We start from the raw sequence: 26,228 nt of genomic DNA, 5'->3' as shown, positions 1-26,228 counted from the left end.
ATGGTTTTAATGTGAATTTTATTGTAAATTTACTATTGGTGTCATCTACCCTGAGCCCGTTTGCAGGGATGGCGGATTATAAATGTAATAAATCAAATCAAAATCCCCATTCAGCCAGGCACAGTGGCTGAATGGCTAATGCTGCTGCTGTAGCTGGCTTGTTTTCTCTGTTCTTGTCAAGGTTTTTCATTTTTGTTTAGCCATTTTATAACTATCACATCAGCCTGCCATTTCACAATATAAAGCTAAGGTATTGCTGCCAGGATCTTAAATGGACAGAACCTGCACTGATTTCAAGTCACCATATAAGTCTTCAGACTCACAGGAACAAAACCCCAAGGCATTTGACGGGAGGCACCTGGGCCTGCTGAAAGATTGCCTTGCGAGCATCACGCCACTTATTCTTATGAATCAAGACGTACTTATGGTACATTTCGTTACCTACAAAGCAAGACTGCGTAACTTGGAAAGGGGGCTGGTCCAATTCTGTGATGTCACGGGGCACAAATGTCTAAGTACCAAGTAAGGTTTACTGCATCGGTCTCCAAGGTGAGGACTTCTGAACAGAGGGCTTTAAAGAGGGGTTAGACTCATGGAGGAGGGGTCCATCAGGGGCTGTGATGGTGACGAAAGGGACCCTCCGTATCCAGAGCCAGAAACCCGGCACTGCAAGGCAGCATCCGGGAGCAGCCTCTGTGCCCCCTTTGTTGGCCCTCAAGGACAACTGGCAAGCAGCTGTGCGGAAGAGGAGGCTGGGCAAGAAGGTCCACTGGCCGGATCCAGCAAACTCCTCTCCTCCCCTTAATTCACCACGTTTTCCTGTGCCATATGAAGCCCGCCTCATCCTTCTGCAGGGAAGAGATGGTGACTAGAACCAGGCAGCCTGAAGGCCCTGGACATTACGACGAGCGTGCCTCTGCAACCGCTTGCTGGCTGGTCACTTTCAGAACCTGTCCGATTGACTGGAAGGCTCTCTTCTTTACTTTCTTTCAAAGGGACACCCTCCAGTAAACCCAACAACAAGGCCCTGCATATTGCCAGATCTGTGTGAAAGAGTTGCTATGAAGCAAAAATTAAGATTACAAACAGGGGAGGGAGGGAATTACACAGAATTAAGAGCCAAACACTCAACAAGGCAATTGATCAAGTTGGGTAGCCGTGTTAGTCTGTCTGTACCAGTGGAAAAGAGCAAGAGCCCAGTAGCACCTAGAAGACTAGCAAAATGTGTGGGAGGGGATGAGCTTTTGTGAGCCACACAGCCCACTTCTTCAGATGGACTCACATTCTAGCTGTATCTGAAGAAGTGAGCTGTGACTCATGAAAGCTCATCCCCTCCCACACATTTTGCTAGTCTTCTAGGTGCTACTGGACTCTTGCTCTTTTCCACTGGTATCTGAAGAAGTGAGCTGTGACTCACAAAAGCTCGTACCCTTCCACAAATTTTGTGAGTCTTATAGGTGCTACACAATAAGGTTTTTTTTAAAAAAATACTTGGGCCTACAACATATGGATATGTGGGGGAGGGGGAATGGGGTGAGAATTTGAATTTCGCTGAAGTTCAAGCCCAGAGGAGGTTTCATTTGCACAGAGGCAGCCATGGCTCTTACCATCTCCCTCTCCTCATCCAAGACAAGCGGCTCCTTCGTCCTTTCCCAAAGACGCAACGACTTATCATGAGAGGATGACACGATGTAGTCTCCGTTAGGACTGAGTGCCAAGCACCAGACTTCTTGGTGGTGGCCCTACCAGTTAAACACAGGGCAGCAATCAGGAAAAGGAGGACGAAAACACCCCTTCTGAAGCATGGCTGCCCCTCTCTCAGCAGGGGAATGGCTGCTTCTCAGCCCCGAAGGCACGCCTCTGACATTTTACCTCCAGCGTCTGGATGTGCTCAAACTTGTCAGCATCCCACTGTTTAATCTTGCGGTCCTTCCCAGCTGTGAAGAAGAGGTGGGACATGGGTACAAACTGGAGGTACATCACACTAAAGAATGAAAAAAGAAGATTTCGTTACGGAGGAGCGGAACTGAAGGCTTGAATCACAGTCATTTCCAAAGAAAGACTAAGGCCTCTCAAGGCGATTCTTCAGTGCAGAAAGGAAGACAGATGCAGAATGTCTGACCCGCTGCTGCTTCAGGTGTTTTTGCATTCTCTGGGTCTTGCTCAAGAAACCCAGACACATAATTTCAAGTTTCAGAGAAATGCAGGTCCAAAGAGAAACTATTTAACAGGGACTCAGTGTCCAAGCGTAGCCAAGGAGAACCGACTCCTATCAGCACAGCCGCAACCCACTGTGGCAAAAGTGCCACTGCTGGGGCGAGCACCAGGCAGGATGGTGCATCCTAAGCAGACAAAGGATAATGCAGATTTTGACAGCTGGGTACAGAATTCAACTGCTGACAAAAGGGAAAGGAAACAAGCAAACTCAGGCACAAACTCTTAGATAATATATGGTAACTTGAGGGAATGGCTGCCCATGGAAGCAGTTTGGACAGAAAGAGCCAGAAGGCGTCTCTCCCTCAGCGGTGGGTGGAAAGGCTTCTGATGGAAGGAAGCACTTTGGACAGACACTTCAGGCTCAGAAAGGTCTGGAACATTCTGTCGACTTGCCCCTTTCAGGAGGGCCGCTCCCCCTCATTCTGAGCGCTGATTACAATCGGGCAAGTGGGGCACATTCCCTTTGGTTTGTGAGACTGAAAGCGCTTCCTTTCTCAACGGCTTTCCAATCTCCGGGTTCGTTCTGAGGCATACCCATGCCCAACTCATGAATTCCAGATTCAACTTAAATAAAAGTTAAGTTTAGCAGCTTAAGGAGTGTTTGCAAAAAGCATGAAGCACTCTTACACAGGCAACAAGAATGAAAATAAGAAAGCCTTTCTGTTGCTACATAATAAAATCTGCCTATCTACAAACTAGAGAGCTAGCTACCCTAAGCGTCCCTGTTTAGCATCCATTTGTTACTTATCTCTCCGGTCCATTAGAACGTGAGCCCCCTCCCCTGCCTGGCTGGTTTGGCATCAGGACGTGCTCAGGTGATGGGCAGCCTGCAGCTTTCAGCTTCTCTCTGGCATACTTGCATCATGGTCTGAGCTTGGTTGAAGAAAAGCTAACTGGGGAACTGGGTGAGCTGAGAAGCCAGCTTTTCAGGACTCAGTGCACCACCCGGCAACTCAAGAGCCAATCAAGGCTGAGTTGTTAATTAGCATTTCAGCTGTGTGAAAATCTAGGGAGTGGCTATAAAGCCTCTCTGAGAAAAGTCCCCCAAAGTTACATCTCTGGGGAACTCGGAAACTGCTCCAGAGGTTAATCAACCCAGCAACCACATAACTGAGCAAGGTCATAACCCGACAACCTGAACCTAAGTACAGCCATTCTTACTAAAGATCTAGTCTCAGGTTCCTTATAGCCCACTCATCAGTGAAGCCCAAATACCGGACTGCACAAAGGGTGGTTGACTTTTCTTAGTAATCCCATTTAAATTCCTGATGGGAAAGATCCCACATAAGCTCAAGCAAACTGTTCTTGGATGTCCACCTACCTGTCGTCGTGAGCAAAGAGAGACCTGTGACAGTCCCCAAAGTCCAAGCCCCAGATCTTCACATTTCGGTCAGCTGAGCCAGTAGCAATCAACGCCCCATCCTGTAACACAGCAAAGCGAGAGAAGGCAACTCAGATACTGAAGTGAGCATTCCCTCTGCTGATCCCTGACTTCCTATTAACTACTTATAAAAGTTATACTCCATCTTCCTGTCAGGGCCACCAAGGCAACAAAGAGATTAAAACATACATAAGAACAACTATCAAAACCAAACAAAACGCAGCATTAAAACAATTAAAACCAGAGCTAAAATACACATGCAAAACATAAAAACAGTAATTAAAATATGGGGCAGGAAGGAGAGATTACCAAAGAAACACCCAGTGAAATAAAAAAGTCATCACCCACTGGTGGACGATGGCAACAGAAGGAGAGAGACACGTCCATTTGGGGAAAGAGTTCCAGAGCTTTTGGTTCTGCAGCTGAGAAGGTCCTCTTCCAGGCTGCCACCAAGCTCATCTTAGAAGGCAGAGGCACCCTAAACTGTGAGGGCATGTATTGACTCTGTATGATGGTTTCGATGTTAATAAACTTTGACTCCCACCTGAAGCAGGGCGTCCAAAGATAACCACAGTGGTCGGGTAGGTTCATAAAGGAGTTGGCAGTCCTGCAGGGATGCTGGTCCCAATACCAGCACTTTGAATTGGACCCAAAAACAAATTGGGAGCCAGTATAAATGAACCAAGAGTGGAGTGTCATGGTCCCTATGAGGTACTCCAGGCAGCATCCAGGCAGCAACATTCTGCACCAACTGAAGTTTCCAAACAATTTTCAAGGGCAGCCTCACATAGAGCGCATTGCAGTAATCTAATCTAGATGTAACCAATCAAGTCGAATCAACCCCACCATCCTTTTATGGCCCTGCATTATGCTCCAAAACAGGCTGCAGGGAACTGGGTCCTTCACTCTCCATACCAAGCCAGACAGCCAACCTTGCATGTCCTTCATGCGCCCAGTGAGGGCACTTCTGGACACCACCCTGAGAGGGTGAACAAACAGCCAAGGTAGCTTGGGCTCTGAAGAGGCCTGCGTTCTTACTTATTTTTATTTAATTGGATTTATCTTTCACTCACCCCGCAAACGGACTCAGAGCGGATTACAACCAGAGGATATAAAATCAAACAAGGTAGCATAAAAATATTATTCTCACTCCGCTTGACAAGACACCCCAGTAAGTGTTAAGCCAGTGACAAACAGCACGAAAATGGAGGAGGAAGGACAACAGGGCTTTCAACTTGGATGTGAAGTTATTCTGGGGGACTAAAGCAACTTTTATCATTCTCCTCCATTTTATATTAAAAACAACCCTGAGAGGTTGGCCAAGCTGAAATGTGTATGGCTGGTTCAAGATCACCCTAGTCCAGCACTCTAATTACTAAGCCTCTCCTATATGCTCTCAGTGGTGTAAATGTTCTGAGCAGCTCTCCTACAGAGCAAGCGTTTATTATAGACTGGCAAGATTATCAATGCCCGAAATTATTACAACAGAAGGAATACAATGGAAAAGAATCTTGCTATTAAATTATTTCCAAAAACATACTGTACCAAGGCAGCATAAACTTCTCCCTTTTTCTCAATTCCTGGAGAATAATTAGGTGTGATGCATGAGACAGCAGCATTTAGGATTAAATGCAGTGTTAAAAAAAATAAGGACAGCACACTTTTATCATAAATGCTAAAAGAACAAAGAAAACGTCAAACAGAGAAGTTCCTACCTTCAGTGATTGGTGCTATTGCCTTAATTGGTGCATCTTAGGCAAAATGCATTTCTGGTAGCAATAATTCAACATTTTGGTTATTTTAACTCGTGCATTGCCTTAGGTGCTTGGAAAATGAAAATAGTGCCAAGTAGTTATAGTTAGGGGTGTGTGATTCGGGATTCGGATTCGGGAAGATTAGGGATTCCCGAATCAGGAAATCAAAGCTTTCTGAAGCAATTTGGATCGCTTTGGAAAGCTTTGGCTCAAGCTGCAGCAGCCAGCAGAACTTTTCTGGCTGTTTTCATTTGCAAACAGCAAGAAAAGTGCATCTTGCTTTCAAACTTCCCACCCCGTCAATTTTTTCCCCCGACGGGAGGGGGAGAAGGGTCCTTCCTCTCCCTGCCATGGGGAAAAAGTGGCAGGGCGGGAAGTTTGAAAGCCACCCTTTTCGCGCCGCTTCCAAGCAGCACGAAAAGGGTCACTTTCAAACGCCCTGCCGCTTCCTTCCCCCATGAGAGAGGGGGAAGCAAGTGGTGGAGCGTTTGAAAATTAAAGTGCCCCTTTCCATGTCGCTTGCAAGAGGCAAGAAAAATGTGTGCTCCAAATCTTTACGGAGCATATCAAAGTGGGTCAATAAGCAATTTCTGACTCTTTTCCTGACTTTTTTTGTTGCCTGCTCCTAGTTATAGTACATTTTTGCACCCAAAAAGTAGCGATAAATGCTCCCACATTGCAAATCTCGCTCCCAGAATCAGCCATTATGGATTAAGGCTATGCGTTTGCACTTAATTTGTAGCTGAACCTTCAAGCTAACAAACTGGCCACTGAGAACAGACTTGCTCACTTCTGTGATTCTTTCCTCACATTTGGCTCCTTGACATGACACCTGTGGCTCTTTGGGGCACGATCCCCCAATGTGGCACCCACCCGATGTTCTAGGGAAGCAGGCAAGGGCATTGCCTGATGAGGCTTGCCGCTGACAAGCAGTTCCCACCTTGAAACATCTATAGCCAGAAGAACTGGAGGGGGGAGCTGCAAGCCCTGTGCTAGAGACAGAAATAAAGGGCCCAGAAAAATCACAGGGAGGCAACCACGGCTCATCATTGTGTCTTCTGCACAGTCCCACAAGGGGACTGCGCAAAAGCAGGCTAGCATGTGCATATGCAGTTCCCATATGTGCCTGCACAGAAGAACACTTGATGAAGAACAGTTACAGGAAAGTGCAACTTTGTTTTATTGTTACATGCTTTATTGTGCGCGCGTGTGTGTGTGTGTGTGTGTGTGTGTTTGGTAGAGTGGCACACAAGGAACACCTTAGCCGTGTGGCTCGTTTGATTTATAATAGTGAATCAGGCACTCTGCAGCCCCAGAGAGAGCACCACCGATTTCATTCATTTATATCCCCACCTTTCTCTTTAACAGGGAGCCAAAATGGCCTATATCGTTCTCCCCTCTTCCATTTTTATCCTCACACCTGCTTCATAGCCTGTAACACCAAAAATTTTAACAAGCAGAAGCTCCTCAAAACTACCCCTGGCTAGCGACACGCGTCGTACTCACATAGGAGATGTCCATACACAACACTGGCAACTTGTGTCCATACAGAGACAGGAAAAACTGAAAGACAAAACAGGTAGGGAGGGACAGTTAAATTTAAAAAGGAAGCACAGAAGGGCCATAACCTTTCAAGAAGCTGTTGCCTTTTCCTGCAAACAAAACTAAGTTTTTATGCTCAAAACCAATCCAGCCCTCAACTAAGCTACCCCTTCCTGGAATCCTTCTGCTTAACCCCCCACCCACCCGCCACTCCCGCCCGGTGACATTGGCTACCTTGAGTGTGTCAGTGTAGAATATCTTCACAGTGCAATCCAACAAGGCAACAGCTAGAAGTTTCTGGTTGGGGCTGTACCGGACACAGAGGACGTCTTCATCCAGTTGCAAGACACGTGTTTGCTTTACAGACAGCCTAGGATGGGAAAAGCAGAACGCAGATGACAGCCATCACGGCACAGCAGGCCGGCAATGATTCAGGAGACGTGCAGCGCTCAGTCTTAGGCAAGAAGCTCCCAGATGCCAATCTCTGATGACCAGGCATCCCCTGTCTCGGCAGCCTCTCTATCTGTGCCAGGAAGAAGGAACCTGGCACTCTCTATGGCACTCAATTGGCCCTTCCCAGCTGGCCCTTTGTTTTGTCACTTCCTATTCTACTTAGAGCATCTTCAGCCAGATTTCCAAGGAGTTAGGAGGCCAAGCACAGGCTTTAGTCTTTCCACATGCTTTGAATGTGATTACAAGGATTTCTACAGCCCCCCCCCCCAAGGGATCGGTCACTGTCAACCCTCGCTCTGGGCTAAGAAACAGTCCAAAACAGAGATGTAGCTAACATGTGATGGCTGGCAACTTTAGAAGAGGGCCTGACAGATGAGCAGCAGGACGTGCAGGCACACTGGCCATCAAGTGGAAGCGAAAGTACGGGGGAAGTGCCACGTGATTCAGGCACCAACAGGACTTATGCTATAGAGCAGCGCCATTTTTACTTTCTGAAAAACAAGGTATACAGATCATAAACAAATAAGGCAGCTGGGGTCATGCAGGCATCAGCAGAAAATAAAAGCTGTTTACAACCTAAGTTTCTCTCTTTGTTTTCACACAGCACATGTAAAAATGTTAGTTTAATACAAATGCAAACAGTAAAAAAAGGTGTTGAGAACAGGACACCGCATGAAACAGAAAAACTAACAAAATTAGTTTTTAACAGACAGAAATTAAGAGATCCTTAAGATTTATTTCTCAAACTGAAAGGTTTCCAAAGAGAGTACCTTTTCCCATTTTGCTGGAGCGAAAAGAACACGTCGTAACACCTCAGGCACTCATGATATTGCCAAGGCGAGACAACCTTCCCCCCACCCCCACCACCCGGTCTACCACGTTTGGCTGCATGGCTGTAGAGAGCCATCCAGCCCATGTCCCCAAGCGGTGAGAACAATTACACGTGGCTTCCACGCTCTGCCGGGATACGAACGTCCTCACCTCTTTTGGATCGTGTTCTCATCCTTCACCAGCTCAAACTCCCAGAACTTGACACATTTATCTGCGCCGCCTGTCACAAAACCACGCTGAAGAAGAACAAATTTTTACATTGAAACTAAGCCTGGTCATTTTCTCTACATGCAAAAAATTCCCTCCCTGAGAATATGAACGTGTTCAGAGGTGTCCAGAATATCTCCCCCATCAAAGACAGACGTTGCTTAGGCTGCGGGCTGGAAGCCTTCCTTCCCCCGAAGACTGAGATTCTGTTGCGTGGCAGGACTCATTCGTGGTGTGCAAGTCAGTATTGATATACCAGGTATGGTGAAGTCACTTATTTCACTCAGAGGGTGCAGGTGTGATTACTTACTAATACCACCAGCTCTTTTGGATGATATTTCACAGTTTTCAGTGGGGTGTCTCTCAGAAAGTGACCACTCATGTTTCATATCTATATTTCTGAAATTATTTTGAATGGCAGGATAACTGTTATCCTTCCAATACCTCAAATTGAAATCACAGCAGATATCCAACTGAAATGGACCCTCATACTCCTATCTGAAATGCAACAGGCGCTGAAGAGTGAATTATTTCTCAAACTTAAGGTTGGAATCCTTGCCCTGGCCTTATATAATAACTTGGTTAGATCCTTGAAGCCTTTCTTGGTTAAGAATATAAGAATATTAAATGAAAGACTTAGGTGCACTCTTAGAATATCTAAGCAGGCTCCAAATAACTGTTTACCAAAATCTTTTTTTGAACTACATAATAATTATAAACAACTTCTTAGGAGGAAAAAGCTTGCTTCATAGAAAGAATCATGGCAGAATTTGCCTTGATACTGGCTCAAAATGAGTTTCTTTGCAAATTTGAATGGAAAAGTTCATTGCAATTTAGACTCTCATATATCTAAGGATAAGAATATCAAATATATCCAGATAATGGCTAAGCATTATCTGGGTATGCTGAATCAATTTAGAGAATCCCAAACAAAACTGAGATACCAAATACATTAATGCCAGATAAAACCAATATAATTCTATGGTTCTACATTCAGTTTTATCCTGCAAAAACCGCCCAGCTAGATTTTAAAGCAGGCTGGCGGTTTTTCCTAGCTGTTTTTGTTACTTTGTGTCAGAGAGAATGAGTGGCCAATGGATGTGCACTGGGGAATAGCTTTTTTCTGAGTGTTTTGGTTTGAAGACGAGAATTGCTTTCTTTGCTTCTTGCTAGTGTTTTTTTAAACATATTATTAAGAGTTATTCTTGTGGGAGAAGGAGTTGTTTAAGCTGCTGTTTATTAACATGTTGCTTCTTGGGGGGGGGGGATTGCGGGCTCGCTGTTTGTTTACTTGTTACAATGTCTCTTACTTGAGTTGTGTTCTGGTGGGATTCCCTTGCATCAGTTGGGCTCTGCTGGGCTCTGCTGGTTCAGCTGTGGGACTTGCACTGGGGGGCTGGCTTTTGGCCAGGGGTTGGAGGCTGATACCCTTTGCTGATAGTATCTGTGCCCTGGGGAGCCTTGAAATGCCCCCCCCCCCGTAGGAAACGATGGGGAGTGGCCGGGGGCACATTGTTCAGGGGCCCACAGAACTGGATGCCTGGGTCCAATCTCCCTGAAACTGTGGGGAGGGGGGTTAGTGGACAGGAAGGAGTAGGGTCTCCGCAAATTTGGTTGACTTTGCTTGAAAAATCCGCCCCCGCCCTGGATATTTTCTCTCATAGGGAATAATGGCCTAATATATTCAGGATTCTCTAATAAAACAAAATCTGCTTAGAGAATCTGAACTGGGTATTAGGAATGCTAAATATTTATGGTATTCCTGATACCCAAGATCTGAATTGTATCTTTTCCTTTTTTGCTGCACCCCTCTAGGAATCACCATTTCCCCACCCAGTACGCAGCCCAACATCCCCTTCCCATCCCCCTCTCTGCTCCAAAACACAAAATTCCAGATGGTCAGAAAGACCTTTGGAGCCGGGCGGCCGCAGAATGTGGTGGGATACATGAAGCTGCCTCAGACTGAATCAGGTCCATCAAGGTCAGCACTGTCTGCTCAGACTGGCAGGGGCTCCGCAGGGTCTTTCACATCACCGACTGCCTGGTCCTTTTAGATGGGGGTGCCGGGGACTGAACCTGGGACCTTCGTGCAGAGCAGAGGCTCTTCCACTGAGCCGCAGGGCCAAACTACACCAGGTGCCAGACACAGGGGCTTCACGTGTCAGGTCGCACAAGCTTACTGGGAGGAGTAATCTTTTTTTAAAAAAAACCCAGCTGCTCAATGTGATTCTCAGCCAGGTAGAATCACAACTCGAAGGACTCGCTCTCGCTCTCGCTCGCTCTCGTCTCTCTCTCTCTCTTTAAAAAATCCTCCAGGAGCTCGGGAGGGGAAATGACATAACAGGAGTCAGGGAAAAAAGATGAGGTTTTTTGCACACAAGAGAGAATCCCAGTCCCTTCCATTGTTTTTCTCCTGGCAGGGAACTGCACCACTGATTTTCTCTCATTCTGCTGCCTCCTGTTACTCCCCCCGCCCGCCCCCCACCAGTCTCTGAGCTTTTAAAATATATATATATATATATTGCAATCAACCTGCCCTATGAGGCAGGTTGATTGCAATTCTGCCCAGCTGAGAATCACATGGAAAAAAGGTTTGATATCCAAACTTTATAATTTGCTTCTTAATACCTTTGAATTAAAACCTCAGAAATATCAGCTAGACTGGCAAACCGATTGTGGATCTGTAATTCCCCCAGACCAATGGGAAAAAATTTGGTCTTCTAATATAAGAGATTCTCGCATAATAAACAACAGAATTCAAGCTTATAAAATTATCCACAGATGTTATTTAACACCAAAGAGACTCTCATTATTTTCACAAACTCAGTCACCTTATTGTTGGAAAAGATGTAATTTGATAGGTTCTTTCGATCATTGCTGGTGGAATTGTCCCCTAGTTAAAAACTATTGGATAGAGATTTTAAAGAATATAAAAGAAATAACAGGTTATGAAATACCCTTTGATATTAAGCTAATTTTTCTAAATCAATGGGACAACATAGATATCCCAAGCATTAGGAAAGAATTAATTAATGACCTCCTAATGGCCGGAAAATCCCTTTTGGCAGCTAACTGGAAGTCCCCCAAGATCCCATCTATCGACAGTTGGTTTTCCAGAGTCTGGGATTATTATATCCAGGAGAAAGTTTATGATTCTATTTATATATCTCAGCATTTTCCAAAAGAAACTGATGTTATGACAAAATGGCTCCCTTTCTTTGACTGCTTATTAACCAATGATATACACCCTCCAAAACATTTATTGTTTGTCTCATGGTGTTTCTGAGCAATATGTTGGGTTTCATCCAAACTGTACAGAACCTCCTTCTCTGCTTAGGTATATTGCAATTCTCTAAGCAAATTTTCTTTTTCCTTTGTTAATATTATATTTGAAAACGGGTAGTATATTATAAGCTATCTGTTTTTTCTTGTATTATAGTTGACTTTAATATTGTGTAATTTGTTTTCCTGTTTACGCATTGTATGTTGTTTTTTAAAGTTAATAAAAAGTTTATTAAAAAAAAAGAGAGAGAGAATCACACGGAGCAGCTAGGTGAGCAATGTCAGATTAATCTCCAAACAAAAATGAAAGCTGAAATTGTGAATGTTCTATATTCTCTACTATACAGTTATACCATTATGGAAGTGACATTTAACAGATGAACAATCACTGTAATCATCATAACTGTTACCATGACTACTACATTTTGACCCTGCCCTTTCTCCAAAGAACTCTGAGCGGTATACAGAGCAACCTCCCCACCCCCCTTTCAGCCTCACGACCACCCTATGAGGTAGGCTGGGTTGCCAGGGCGTCACTGGACTACCATCACCAAGTAAACTTCATGGCTGAGGCAGAATGTGAACTCTGGGCTTTCCAGTCTTCGTCGATACTGGAACCCTGACATCCCCCTCTCTCTTTACTGTGTAAAGACCTCCTCATTTCTGGCACAACATCCGACATGTCACCAGAAACGGACTCAGACGATGCCCCACTACTGTCAACATGATGCCTGCAAAGCATCATGGGAAGAGCAGTTTGAAGGGCAGAAATGAATCCAGCTGTTTTGTACATTAGCACAAGAGCCGTTACCTCAGACTGAACGTGCCAATACTCACTGAAGGCTGCCCTCCCTAAAACTGGACCACATCTCCCCTCGAAGAGAAATCCAAACAAAATGACTGAAAGTGGGCTGCAACTACCTGATCCGGAGAAAGTGAGGTGGACCAGAGAGCTCCATCATGGGCCTCGAGGGTCTCCAACAAAGTCCCTGAAGCCAAGTCAAACAGCTGCAGCTTCCCAGCCTGAAACAAGGAAGGAAGACCGATTGTTCTTCTCATAGACCATTCACAAGTCTACACAGACACATCGTTCACTCTCAATAAACCATATGAATAGCAATTTCAAAAGAGTTAGCTTGTTATCCTCACAAAAACCCTGTAAGATATTCACTTATTTGTTTTCTATTTTTATTCCACCCTCCTTGCACAGGCAGGCTCAGAACGGATTACATTCAAATAAATCACTACAATATAATTTAACTTTAAAATAATTTAAAATGACAATAACAGACAGTCCAATATAAATATTTTTAAAATATAAAATAGCAGCACTCAGCCAATTGGAGGTAATCCATCTACTGCCTGCTATCACTTCAAAAAGACTTGATGGTGGATGCCTCTAAGGGGGAGGGCTCCGATTTCCTCTGTTCTATTCTGTTTGGCCGGAGGAGGCCTAGCCCAGCCTCAACCATACGCCTGGCGGAACATCTCCATCTTACAGGCCCGGCGGAAGGATAGTAAATCCTGCCAGGCCCTAGTCTCATCAGACAGAGAATTCCACCAAAAAGGCACTGGCTCTGGTCGAGGCTAGGCGGGCCTCCTTGGGGCCAGGGACCACCAATAGTTGTTTATCCCTTGATTGGAGCGTCCTCTGGGGCACATATAGGGAGAGGCGGTCCCGCAGATACGCTGGTCCCAGTCCACATAGGGCTTTATAGGTTAGTACCAAAACCTTGAATCTGATTCAGTACTCCACTGGTAGTCAATGCAGCTGGTGCTATACTGGTGTTACTGGTACTCTGGTAATGACACGCGCTGCTGCATTTTGGACCAGCTGTAAACACCAGATCAGACTCAGGGGAAGCCCTGCGTAGAGCGCGTTACAGTAATCCAATCTAGATGTTGCCTGAATCACTGTAGTTAAATTGCAGGTTGAGAGATGGGGACAAGCTGCCTGGTCTGTCGCAGGTGGAAAAAATAAGACCTGGCAACCGCTGCGATCTGAGCCTCTATTTTCAGGGAGGCATCTAAGATCACCCCCAAGCTCCTGACCTTCGGGACTGGTGTAAAGTAACGCCCCATTGAGGGCCAGAAGCCAGAGTCCCAAATCCACGCGCCCGCGACTCAAGTACAGGACTTCCGTCTCGTAGAGTTTCATTTCAGCCAACTCTGCTTCAACCATCCAGTCACGGCTTCAAAAGCATGCTCCAGGACATCTGGGGCCGAGTCGGACCAGATGTCCATCAACAGATAGAACTTGAGGCTGGGGTGCCTCCCTTCTGCCATGCTTTCAAATCAACTTGCAACGTAAATGAAAATGCTCTCCCTGCTGCCCACCAAGCATGTGCAGCCAAAGCAACGTGAGCCAAGCAAGCACCACCCCTAGACGAGAACGTTTCTCTCCTCACACACCAGCATCGCCAGTTCAGCTCAAGAATGCCAGGCTGCAGTGCAACTGTACCTCTGTCCTTAAGAGAGGTTCAGAAGAGCCCCCATCGGGGAGTCACAACAAGAAACCAAGTAAATCTTGGCAATGCTCAGAAAAGGAAAAGGGAAGGACTGCACCAGAAGGAACACCATCACCACCCCCAACAAATTAGGCACAACTGCAGTGTAATGAATAATTCCTGGTGTATTTTAACTACCTTCACCAGGAGAATTGCGTAACACTTAGATGCCAAGTTGCACATTCAGAATGCTGCCTGCAGAGCTTCCAAAGTGCAAAACAAACTGCCAGGACAGGGCAGCCCATTTGTCCAGGTGAAGGCACTTGAAATTGGAGGGGGGTTCCAGCATGATCTTCAGAAGGTCAGCAACTTACCTTTGTTCCTACAATGACTTGCCGATCTCCCGGGACAAAGAATGAGCAGAGGGCGTACTCACAGGCCATGGTCCGGATGCACTGCAAGGTGGACCTGCAGGGGGAGACCAGGCACAAGAAGAGCTCACTGGGCAGACGAGATTCACATCCCTTGGGGAAAGAAGAGCTTCGCAGAATCGCTCGATTTGAGCACATCCCCTCCCTTACAACTGCCAAAAAAACATCCCAATGAAGAGCCCATAGGGAGAGTCAGGCCAGGCTTCATAGGCAGGCTTCATAGGCAGTTTTCACAAAAAAGGCAGTTAACTGAAACAGACATCTCTGAGAGCAAGCAGAGGCACGCTAAGAGCTCCAGGCATCAGAATAAGAAGAAGAAGAAGAAAACATCTGTGCCCAGGTCTGCACAGTGAGACACCCCCCCACCCACCCCGAACTTCGTCCAGCTGCCTTTTAAATAATCTCTTCAACTGGCTTTACGGTATCTCAGCAAGCACTGTTTCTTGCAAAAGAAAAAGAAAGGAGCACAAAACCTCCCTGCTGTGATGAGAGCCAGACTGTTCTGAAAGGTAAACGACTGGTTACAGGCCAGCCATTTATTGCCTTCGAAAAGTGAGACTGCCACATTAGACAGCTGGGGAAAATATGGGCATCAAAACTAAATAAATCTACAACTATATTAACTAAAATACAAAGCTATAAAATTATACACAGGTGGTACCTAACACCCAAAAAGATCTCTTTAATTTACTCCTCAGCATCATCCTCTTGCTGGAAGAAATGTAACAATGAGGGTAACTTCGCTCATGGCTGGTGGGAATGTCCCTTGGTATCTAAATTCTGGACAGAAATACTAAATATTATTAAGAAAATAACAGGATATAGTGTCCCCTTATCACCAAAAATACTCTTCTTGGGATTGTGGGATCAGACATCAATCCCAAATGTTAGAAGAGATCTTATTAACTCTCTTCTAGTAGCAGCTAGGAGTGCAATAGCAACCGCAGAACTTTGGTTTACAAAAATTTGGAATCATCTAATAATGGAAAAGGTAACTGATAATCTCCATCAGACGGAACATCAGTCTTCAGGATCAAACTTCTGGGAAAAATGGATCCCATTTTACAAATATGTAGAAGCAAAAGAATTGCAGCCTCCTTCACACCTCTCTTCTCTGATGTACTAAAGTTGAAATATTGTGTCAATACTTTCTGAGTAGAATGTATTATATTGTTTAGTTGTTTAATTATTGTTATAGTTCCAAAATTGAATAAAAAATATTTTAAAAAAGAAAGAAAAGTGAGACTGCCATAAAACGGTGTTTGGAAATCGGAACAGGTCTCAAATGCAGCCAGAAAGGTTTTAACTGGCGCTCGCTGCTCAGTGTGTTTTATTCCAATACCAGCACCCACGATCTCCAGACCCAACTAAAAAATATCAATACTGACCCTGAATCAGCTCCAGGGCATAATCTCTCAAGGTCTACCTTACTCCTGAGGTGACCTGGGGACACCCTGCACTGTGGGTCCCCGCTGTCTGAAGCATGTTGAACTGTTACAAGGGATGAGCAAGATATAGGCTCAGGGGTACCTTAAAGACCAACTAGATTTCCAGGGCATGAGCTTTGGAGAGTCAGAGATCCCTTCTTCAGATACATTTAAAAGTGGAAATAGATAAAGATTGTTTCCAGCCAGAAGGTGGGAGGGGTATTTAAAGCAAAAATACGGTAATTAGCTTGATAGAGTTGGGATGTGAAAAGCAGGTAATCAGCATCGGTAATATGAGAGGAATCCAATGTCCCTATTGAGCCCCTTCTATTGATCTGGATTGGCAAATAAACTCCATTTCAGCAATTCAATTTTCCTTTGAAGTTTCTCTGCTTGACAACTACTACTGTTAGGTCAGTGACAGAATGTTCGTTCACCCACTAGTTAAAATGTTAAAATATTCGTTCACCCACTAGTTTTTGAATGTTGTGGTTTTTTATATCAGATTTATGTCCATTTATTTTTTTGCAAAGGGTCAGACTTGCTCGTCCAGTACAGAGAGCTGGGCACTGCTGGACAAGGATGTTGCTCTTTCGCAGGCATTAAGAGTCAAACTTTTTCTTGCCCACAGGCAGCCCCCCCCCCACCTTAAACGCCTCGCTCACAGCAATGCACTCCCAACATGGACACGAACTCTGGAGCCAGGCCTGCAATAAACCAAGATGCCAACTTTGTCGCTATATTTCACTCCAACCACATCATCGCTGGACGTAACACCACCAGCTGCGCCACCTCGGGCTCATTCACTCGTTCATCTCCCAATGTTATACAGGCCATCAAGTGTCAGCAATGCCCTTCAACTCTCCAGAGAAAAATATAAGCAGAAAATTTTCTTCCAATGTCAGAACTCTGCAGTTGGATTCAGACCTCAAGTTGCAAAACTTCACACTCCTTGAGAACTTCTACTACAACTCTCATTTCCCTCTGCAAGATTCCCAGGTTCGATCCCCAGCTCCTCCAGTGTAAAGAATCACTGAGGTGAAATAAGGTGAAATCCCTGGAACTCTGCAGTCAGTCTGATCGATCAATACTGACTTGGATAGGTCAATGGCCTGAATTTAGTGGAAGGGCTGCTTCCCGGGTCTCTTGAGGTTTTCTCACCTATTCCAAATTTTCACCGACTCAGCAGCCGCGGAAAGAATGGCAATGTTGTCCGAGCTGAACGCCAGGGTCCTGACATCACTGCGGTGACCCCAGATGCTTATCTTGGATGTCCGGGCCACATGGGAGGGCTGTGCCACTGAGTTCAATGTGTAAGACTCAATGATGTTGTTCTGGAGCATGACAGCCACTTTCATCTCCCCTTTAGAGCAGAACATGAGGTCGAAAGACCTGTTTAAATAAAAAGCATTGGCAGCAAAACATTAAGTAGCACATAAATGAAATGCAACGCAAACAAGTCAACTGAAGGAGAGGCACAGCTGATTCATAGGAGACCCTTAAGCAAACACGGAAAGGACAGGGGCACACGCTTTGTGCCCTCCACACAGTCTGGTGCTTCTCCACGGGCGCTCTGGATGAGTCATCTGCATGCCTGCGGGGTTCAGGAGGAGTCAGGGCTGCTAGGGAGGAATCTTCTAAGGGAACAAAAACCCCTAGCAATACCAAGGAAGAACCCACCAATTTGTCTTGGACTTACTACTTGAGCTGAAGAATCTGAAATCTATTTACAAAAAACCCTGAAAAATCCTTGGTTAATCCAACCAGCTTCGCCTGCCAATTTTTCCCTGTTCCCAGAGACCTTGGAAGCAACTTGAGAGCCTCTTGCTAAAGCCACAGAACTTCCCTGTCCATGAAGGGCGTCCCCCACCAAGCTCTACCCTCCAAATTCAAAGCACTATTCCACCAAAATGGCAGAAGGGAATGTTGCTCAGATAACATATAGCCCCCAGAATCCTTGCTTCATGGGGACCCCTATTTTGAGACCCCATTTCGATTCTAAAATGGGCTCAGGGCTAGAAGTATGGAGTCTGCGTCCTGCACAGCAGGGACTTGTTAAGCTGTAGTGAGCCATGCCAAGGGCAAGGTGGTGACGTCATTAAGCAGCAACGCAATGCAGGCTCGCTCCTCCCTAAAGCCCACCTCAGGCTGATTAAACGAGGAGGCCATTCTCCCCAAGGACTTCGGAGCCTCTTCTCTGAATAATTTGACCCTCATGAAGGACCCAGTCTCCAAGACAATGAGCAATGGACTGACCCCAGCTAGCTTCCCCCGCCCCCCTTATCTTAGTGACGGTACTGGAAGATTTCTGCCCTCCCCTTGATATTGTCATTTACTCAGCCTTAGAGCTGCATTTCTCCAAGCCTCCTCCAGGAAGCATTGCAACTTGTATGCAAACCAGGAAAACTGCCCTTTTCAGTATCAGCCTCTTCCCCACTTTACATTTGGGTGATTCTCCAGAATTGGGTTTTCCAATAGCCTTAATGCAGCACAGGATCTCTCGGGTGCTCAGCCTTGTCACAGGCCCACCGTCCTCCCAGAGACAGCCACCTGTCACTCCCAGTCCTTTGCTCACTTATCATGGCCTCACCTTGTGACCAGAACACTCCAGGGCATGAACATCTGCACTACAAATACAGCCCACAAATCCACAATACTTCGCAGCAGCTTTCCAGTTACTGCCCCTGTGTGGCACAGGTTCCCTGGAAACACGAGCTGGTCTCTGCCTCTACGCTCCACTCTTTTGCTCCCCACATCAGGACTCTTCAGGATTTCCGCACTCTGCAGGACAGGTCGTATGCTCTTTCCCACCCACCCCCACTTCCCCCCCTTTTGTTTCCCCTTAAAGGCAGGTAGATGACAGGGGAAGGTTTTTGGTTTGCTGCTTTGCAATCTCTCCCTCACTTTTCTTGTAACAGTTGTTTAATTTGGCTTACACTACCCCTATAAAAACTTTTTCATTTTAAAGAGTGCTTATTCCCCCCTCATTATTCTGAGTGCTTTGCTGGATCTGGACCTTGGTATACATTGGGTAAAGGTCCCAAAATACTGTTTCAAATACCCCACTGTACGTATGTTTGCTCTGAGCCAGCAATGGGATGCCTTTGCTTGTTACAGGCCCCCACATGTATAGCCATTTAGGTAACAAAAGATATGAATGGGGTTTCCGGGCTGTATTGCCGGTCTTGGCATTGTAGTTCCTGACGTTTCGCCAGCAGCTGTGGCTGGCATCTTCACTGAGAGATCTCTGTCTTTTGGTGCTACACCTCTGAAAATGCCAGCCACAGCTGCTGGCGAAACGTCAGGAACTAAAATGCCAAGACCACGGCAATACAGCCCGGAAAACCCACAACAACCAGAGTGTAAGTCATTCAAGCTGGTCATAGTCACCCTACATTCTCTTTGATCTCTCCCCCTTCCCTCCTCATGGGTTGCGCACCTGCTGTGAGCAAGAGCCCGCCTTTCTGCTGCAAAGCCCACAGTACCAAGAGTGGTGCAGTGGTTGCAGCGTCAACTTCGCAGGGCCGTGAGGACAAAACAGAGAAGAGGTCCCCGCTGGGGAGAAAGACAGGGCAGAAATGGAGTGAATACATAAAAGGCCTATAGCGACATCTCCTCCGTTACGGCTGCCCCTCAAGGTTTTGTGCTCACTTGATTTTAGCAGAAGCTTTGATGTTCACGAGGCGTAGAATCTTCTCTTGCAAACTGCACTCTGCACTGACATCGGCATCTTCCTCCTCTTTCTCTTCTTCGTTTGCTCTTTGTCTAGGATGGGCAGAAAAACTGATTTGCAGTCTGATCCAGAAACCAGAAGTTAAAAAAAAAATTAAAAAGTAGTATCATCCCACCAAAAACTGGCATTTCCTGGACCTAATTCATCCCTACGTGGAGTATTCCCTGGTTCTGCTGCCTCCCCCAATATAAATAATGATGATGATAGTAATAGCAATAACAGCAACAACCTTATGCTTATATACTGCTCTTCTAGACAAATTAGGGTCACACTCAGAGCGGCTTACAAAGTGTGCTGTTTCTATCCCGACAACAATCACCCTGTGAGGTGGGTGGGGCTGAGAGAGCTCTGAGAGAGCTGTAACTGACCCAAGGTCACCCAGCTGGCTTCAAGTGGAGGAGTGGGGGATCAAACCCGGCTCTCCAGATTAGAGTCCTGCTGCTCTTAACCACTACACCAAAGTGGCTCTCTCAACCACTCAATCCTTTTTTTTCTTGAAATTGTTTAGGCAGTAATAGAAAGGTGGGAATCCCCCCTTCTCCTCCCTGTGTTTCTCCCCTTCCAATGTCCAAAATGATTTAAGTGACCCTAGACCCCCACCTTGCCCACCGCACTCTCTCCTGATCTATTGCTGGGCAACCCTCTGCTTCATCTTGTAGATCTGCTGCAGGTCAAAGACCAGCCAGCAGAGATTTATAGTGTCAAAACCCTCCGTAACATTCCTAAAAGCTTCACGTTGAGGCAGGCAGGGAGATTAAGGGGCTTTGTGGCACAGAACAGGCCAAAGGCTGGCGGGTTTACAAGCTGTTTTGTTACAGTTACACTGGTAAAGAGATCTCCCAGGCAGAAGAAGTCTTCCAATAGAGGACTTACGAAGAACATCTAAGAGGCCAGTGACCGGAGAGCCGTTTTTTGTAAACTGGTGAAAAGCCCAGAAAAACAGCCACACAGAGGAAGTGTGGCATCTGTGTTTCTTTTCTGGGAAGGAGGGCTCCCCCTGGAACCGCAGGCAGGCATGAGAGGGGGGGCCTGGCTGCTCTGGGCTCTCCTCCCGCTCACCTCACTGACCGAGACCAGAAGCAGAGCGAGGGGCACTTCCAGCAGGATCCGGACATGACAGAGAGACCCCCTAGTTGCTGCTTCTAGGCTGCAACACACAGTTGTGTCCAGTTGCACACGCCGAGACCACCACTCACAGATTCTCAGAATGATCACAAAACCTTGTGAAGGGTCGCTTGCCTCCTGACGTAGGTCCAATTGTCACGTGTTCTTAAAAAAATCAGAACTACAAAATAAGCACTTACTTGGCCTTTTTCTTTGCTTTCTTCATTTTCTTTTCTATTTTCTTACGGATCTCTTCCTCACTAAGAACATAGAACATTTCCAGGACAGAGTCGGTCCCCTTGGAAGAGAAAGAGAGTCAAGTTGCCGAATTATCTCAACCAGAACTCTCTGCAGAGCTATAACGAAAGACCTTCAGAAGGCCCCGACCCCTTGGGGAGGGTCAACAGCAGGCAACTCACATGGCAAGCAAGAATCTTCCCTGTCCGGTCAGTGGCAAGAGTAACAACTCGGTCCCTTCCGTCCCGCATAATGGAGCCAGCTTTTCTGCAGCTCAAGATATGCTAATAAAAAAGAGCAGAAAAGAAAGGGTAAACAATTAAGAGCTGTTTCAAGTCCGTCAGCCAAATGATCCAGCCAAACAAGGAGAACGCCTGCATTTGAGCACCACAGGCAAGAGATCTGGGTGGCACCAAAGCACCATCAATGGCTTCATTCAACAGCATTCCCAGGCACTCAGCACTGACAGTCTGCAAGTTCAGCGTGTGCTCCATCACAAATGAATGACAGCAGGTCACACGCAGTTGGGTAGTGTGTGAAAAGTCGTGCACCTTATGGGAGGATTCCCGTGTACTTTCAAAAAAGGTGAAGGGAGTACCCTGAAGAGTACCCTGTACTTTTTTTTTAAAGTATGGTCCGTAAAAGGGTATGACTAGAAGGCTCACAATATGGCCGCCCTGCCAAAACTAAGCAACCGGACGCTAGTTTGTGCCTAGATGGGAGACCTTCTGGGAATCCCACGTGTGCTACCTGGAGCAAGGCAGAGGCATGGTGGTACGGTCTCCTGTGCTGTACTTATGTCTACCCCATTCACACAGAAAAGAACAGGAGAAATGTGCGCCAATTCAGTGGTTCTCAACTGGCGGGATGCAGGGTTTTCCAAACAATGAATCGAATTAGCTCTCCCTCATCCCGTCCTGCCACCTCCTGCTGACCCTATGCTCTGGCATGGCGTAACCATCTGTGACCTTTTGGCAAGCTGGTAGTCTTGACGGAATGCCTGCAAACATATAAAGGTCCTTGTAATGATTTCAAGTAAATGTGTGCATGTATCTTGAAATGCTTGGTGTGAGATAGGTGAAGAGTGGGGGTGAAAGAGAGGGGTGAGTGAGTGATATGATTGGTTGATGACAGAGTGTGGGCGGAGTGAATGCAGTTTAGACTGAGAGTGGAGAAAAAGTGGGAGTCAGAGAGAAGAAGGCAGGCTGGCTGTGTGCAGCCTGAGTATGTTGAAGTATTTATGAGAGAAATATAACCTGTGTGTAACTGGAACTGAGCATGTTTGTGAAAGAACACTCAGTCAGGGAAACAGAGGCCAGCTGTGGGCTGCCTGAGCAGGTTTCATATTTCTGGGAATAGCAGTCAGAGGAAAGCAGGCTGGCTGTGTGCAGCCTGAGTATGTTGAAGTATTTATGAGAGAAATATAACCTGTGTGGAACTGGAACTGAGCATGTTTGTGAAAGAACACTCAGTCAGGGAAAGAGAGGCCAGCTGTGGGCTGCCTGAGCAGGTTTCATATTTCTGGGAATAGCAGTCAGAGGAAAGCAGGCTAGCTGTGTGCAGCCTGAGTATGTTGAAGTATTTATGAGAGAAATATAACCTGTGTGGAACTGGAACTGAGCATGTTTGTGAAAGGTCACTCAGTCAGGGAAAGAAAGGCCAGCTGTGGGCTGCCTGAGCAGGTTTCATATTTCTGGGAATAGCAGTCAGAGGAAAGCAGGCTAGCTGTGTGCAGCCTGAGTATGTTGAAGTATTTATGAGAGAAATATGACCTGTGTGGAACCTGAACTGAGCATGTTTGTGAAAGGTCACTCAGTCAGGGAAAGAAAGGCAACCTGTGTGCTGCCTGAGGAGTTTTAAGCATTTCTGTGAGAGAACTATTGAGTTAGAGAAAAAGGCTGTGTGTGAAGCCTTGGAAGAGATCTGTGTGCATGAGTTTAAATGAAGTAACTTTAAGAACCGAGAACTACGTTTATGAAACCGATACGCTTCTTGACTAAATAAAAGTTCATTTTGTTTTGTTATATCCCAGAGTAGCTGTCATTGCTATATCCCATTCCTATCCTCAGGGCCACATAGAACCACGAAGGAGCCTGACGCTTAGGAACGTTCCCAAAGGGAAAACTTAAATAAAATATATTGGAATATAATATTCCTGGTGGCAGCAAACTACCCAGAGTGTGTAAGGGAAAGATTAAAGGCAAAATCTACCCTAGAGAAACTAAAGGTCATAACAGTCCTTCACGGGAAAAGTATGTGGGTGGTGGTGGTGGTTATTTCTATCAAGGTTGGACCTGGATTCTTTGATATTGGTGGGACGTAATGTCTGAGAACTACTGGGCCAGTCGTTGCAGGGTGAGGGTGAGGGTGAGGGTGAGGGTGAGGGTGAGTGTGTGTGTGTGTGTGTGTGTGTGTGTGTGTGTGTGTGTGTGTGTAAAGAGCTGACCCTTCCTCTGCCCCCCCACATTACCTCCCTGCTCTCTCAAACTTTACGTTTGTTTCTCCCAATCTAGTTCTGTTGCAAAGGCCATATTAGTTAAACGAGACCAGCAAGAACTGCTCAGTTCTGTTAAATCCTTGCCCATATGTGGAGTTGTTTTCTTTCTGCATTTCGAGTTTGTTAGATCATTACACTGCCAACAAGCAGACATGTGAACCTAACAGAGCATCACATGAAATATCTTTTACTTTTCAGATATTAAAAAAAATTATTTTAAACATATTTTGGAAAAGAGCATGAATGCTGTATTACTAAGACTGCACAAAAAATACCTCTTCTTGGGCCTCGTCCTGATCTTCTGCCTTATCAACCTCAGAAGATTCTTCCAAGCATCCTGCACGCCCTTTACTTCTCTTGCGCTGCGGCTCCCTAGGGTCCAGGCCCTGTAAATAATGCCCCCAAAGAGCAATAAAATAAGCCACCGGGCCTTCCATCTTCCCTCCTGCAAACATGTACTTTGCACGCCTAACTATTTATGCATGCAGAATGGAATCATTCTGCAAATATAGTCAGGTAGAGCCAAAGTATAGGGTCAGTAGCTGTTAGTTACATTCACGAAAGGATCTGGAAGCCAGTACTTGACCCACCAGGCACAGCCAGGCACCGAGCTCTGACCACTAAACACAACAACAACAAAAATACCACCATGAAAATTTAAGTAAGTTTTCACGGTGCTATTTTTTTGTAGCTAGTGGCTTTCATTTCGTGATTCCCTCATTTGACATCGTCACTAAACACAGCAAGCAGCCAACACTCCCCCATTCACTCTTGATTTACTGTTGGCTGGCTGGCCCAGTTCTGGAACTAGTTCACACAGCACAAGTTCGATATTATAAAGCAACAGAAAGGAAATTAAGGGGGTCGTGCGAGGCAGTACAGTCACCAGAGCATCCCCTCTGGCTTCTGAGCTCTAGCCAGACATGACAGAAAATAAGTGTCTGTTAGCTTCATAACAACCTTCCTTAACTCCTTCAATTCAACCCACAAACAATGGCAAGAATACAAGACTGCCAGCTCTTACTTCCTCGAAATGGTTGATGCTCCAGGCCCTGAGTTCACTGTCTGCAGACCCAGTGAGAAGCAGCTTTCCTTCAGCAACTAAGGCCAATCCCCACACCTGAAGAAAGAGAAGAGGTCAGAAGCCTTGAATTAACAGCTCCCTCCCCACCCTGCACTGCCAACACCAACAATAGGTAAGCATTGATAGAAATTATTTATTGAATGTCTCCACCATTGATTTATTGACCTACATGCTGTCATCTATCTTGAGTCTCAACAAGAAAGCCTATACATAGCATGAATCAATAAAGGTGAACAGATTAATGCATCCCTTTGTAGGCAGGGATGTTGGCAGTCAAACACCTTTTGGGTAGCATAAAATTGACTTGGCCACTCTATCCATCTCTGTCAGAGTATATAGATTATTGGAATTACGCCGTTTCACACATGGAAGGGACAATTCAAAAATAACATTTTCAGGTCAAAGATTAAAAAGAATCTGTGCAAAGGTCCTCTTGGAGGACCCACCCGGAATCCTTGACTAGATGCAGAGGTCGGCATCTTGACCACAGCAATAAATGCCTTTATAACCAATCCTGAGCCACACAATTACATGGCACAAGCTCAACAGTCAAAAGACCAAGAAGTCGTGCTCAGTCCTATTCTGACAATGGGGCTGCCTGGTACTACACAGAGTTACCCCGCCCCCGCCCCCCAACACATAGTCTAAATCTTAAAAACTCTTTATACCAAAGCTATGCCTAACTGGAATGAACAGCAAAATGAAAGCACTGTTGAAGAGAGACAATCCTACATGCACAGAATTACCCTGGCAGTTAAAAATGTTATAGTTACATATAACCATGACTATTAAATGATAACTACATATATTATATTAAACATATATTATATTAAATATAACTACGAATATTAAATATGTCAGTCTTAGAACTGATTATGTTCTGCTTCAGTATTTTTTCTACTCTGCACTGGATTCTTGCTAATACTTTGTCTTTTAAACTTGTATCTATTTACCCTATGGTATTGTTTACGGAAAGGTCCTTGATACTGTATTGAAATATATGTTTATTACTGATTGTACTAATCCCATACTGTGTAATCCTCCTTGAGTCTCAGTGAGAAAGGCAGACTATAAATGACATAAAATAAATAAATATTTTATATTATTGTGTGTATATGTTTGGTGTGATGGCAAAGAGGGCATACAGTAGTTGAGAAGAATTGATGGAGAATTGTGAATGTGGCTCTCCAAAACTCACAAAGTGAGCACCACGTCTAGAGACATAAAGCCACTTCAAAGATAGTATTCATCTTATCGAGGGAATTCAAAGGGACCTTTAGGCAAGTGAAGGCTGCAGTCCTAAACTCATGCTTAAAATCAAAGCAAGCAAATCCTATGAAACTCAGAGAGGCCTGTCTTTGTAAAGACCTATCCAACTCTGAGGAACTTTGGCAAACTACATGGGCCGAAATATTCAGAAGTGTCTTTGTAAGATAGGGCAAGATTTTATTCTTGAAGGTTATAACAGTTGGCCATTTTTGGTCAGCTGAGTGTTCACAATGTTTGTAATTCTAAATTGGTATTTCATCTTTCCTTGTAATAACAGGAGAAAAACAGATTTAATACAACCTAAATAAACAAACAAGTGGGTCTGATTGGAA

At 45.4% G+C, this 26,228-nt stretch overlaps 1 protein-coding gene across 1 annotated transcript in view; it reads right to left on the bottom strand.

Annotated features, from left to right (window-relative positions):
• WDR3 (WD repeat domain 3) overlaps window positions 1–26,228 on the bottom strand; it is a 54,947-nt gene that overhangs the window by 19,904 nt on the left and 8,815 nt on the right. Inside the window, exons 6-19 of the mRNA XM_055003022.1 lie at window positions 24,568–24,663; window positions 23,819–23,929; window positions 21,229–21,330; window positions 21,010–21,107; window positions 19,624–19,737; window positions 17,134–17,364; window positions 14,489–14,582; window positions 12,589–12,690; window positions 8,329–8,414; window positions 7,129–7,264; window positions 6,859–6,915; window positions 3,539–3,639; window positions 1,873–1,984; window positions 1,608–1,742 (exon numbers count right to left, since the gene is read on the bottom strand). Coding sequence (XP_054858997.1) covers window positions 1,608–1,742; window positions 1,873–1,984; window positions 3,539–3,639; window positions 6,859–6,915; window positions 7,129–7,264; window positions 8,329–8,414; window positions 12,589–12,690; window positions 14,489–14,582; window positions 17,134–17,364; window positions 19,624–19,737; window positions 21,010–21,107; window positions 21,229–21,330; window positions 23,819–23,929; window positions 24,568–24,663 — 1,575 coding nt within the window. The remainder of the gene's footprint in view (window positions 1–1,607; window positions 1,743–1,872; window positions 1,985–3,538; window positions 3,640–6,858; window positions 6,916–7,128; window positions 7,265–8,328; window positions 8,415–12,588; window positions 12,691–14,488; window positions 14,583–17,133; window positions 17,365–19,623; window positions 19,738–21,009; window positions 21,108–21,228; window positions 21,331–23,818; window positions 23,930–24,567; window positions 24,664–26,228) is intronic.

This window comes from Eublepharis macularius, chromosome 18 (genome assembly GCF_028583425.1).
Source record: "Eublepharis macularius isolate TG4126 chromosome 18, MPM_Emac_v1.0, whole genome shotgun sequence".
NCBI classification, from domain to species: domain Eukaryota; kingdom Metazoa; phylum Chordata; class Lepidosauria; order Squamata; family Eublepharidae; genus Eublepharis; species Eublepharis macularius.
The sequence above is the reverse complement of the archived record's forward strand: the minus strand, read 5'-3'. Positions and strand labels throughout refer to the sequence as shown.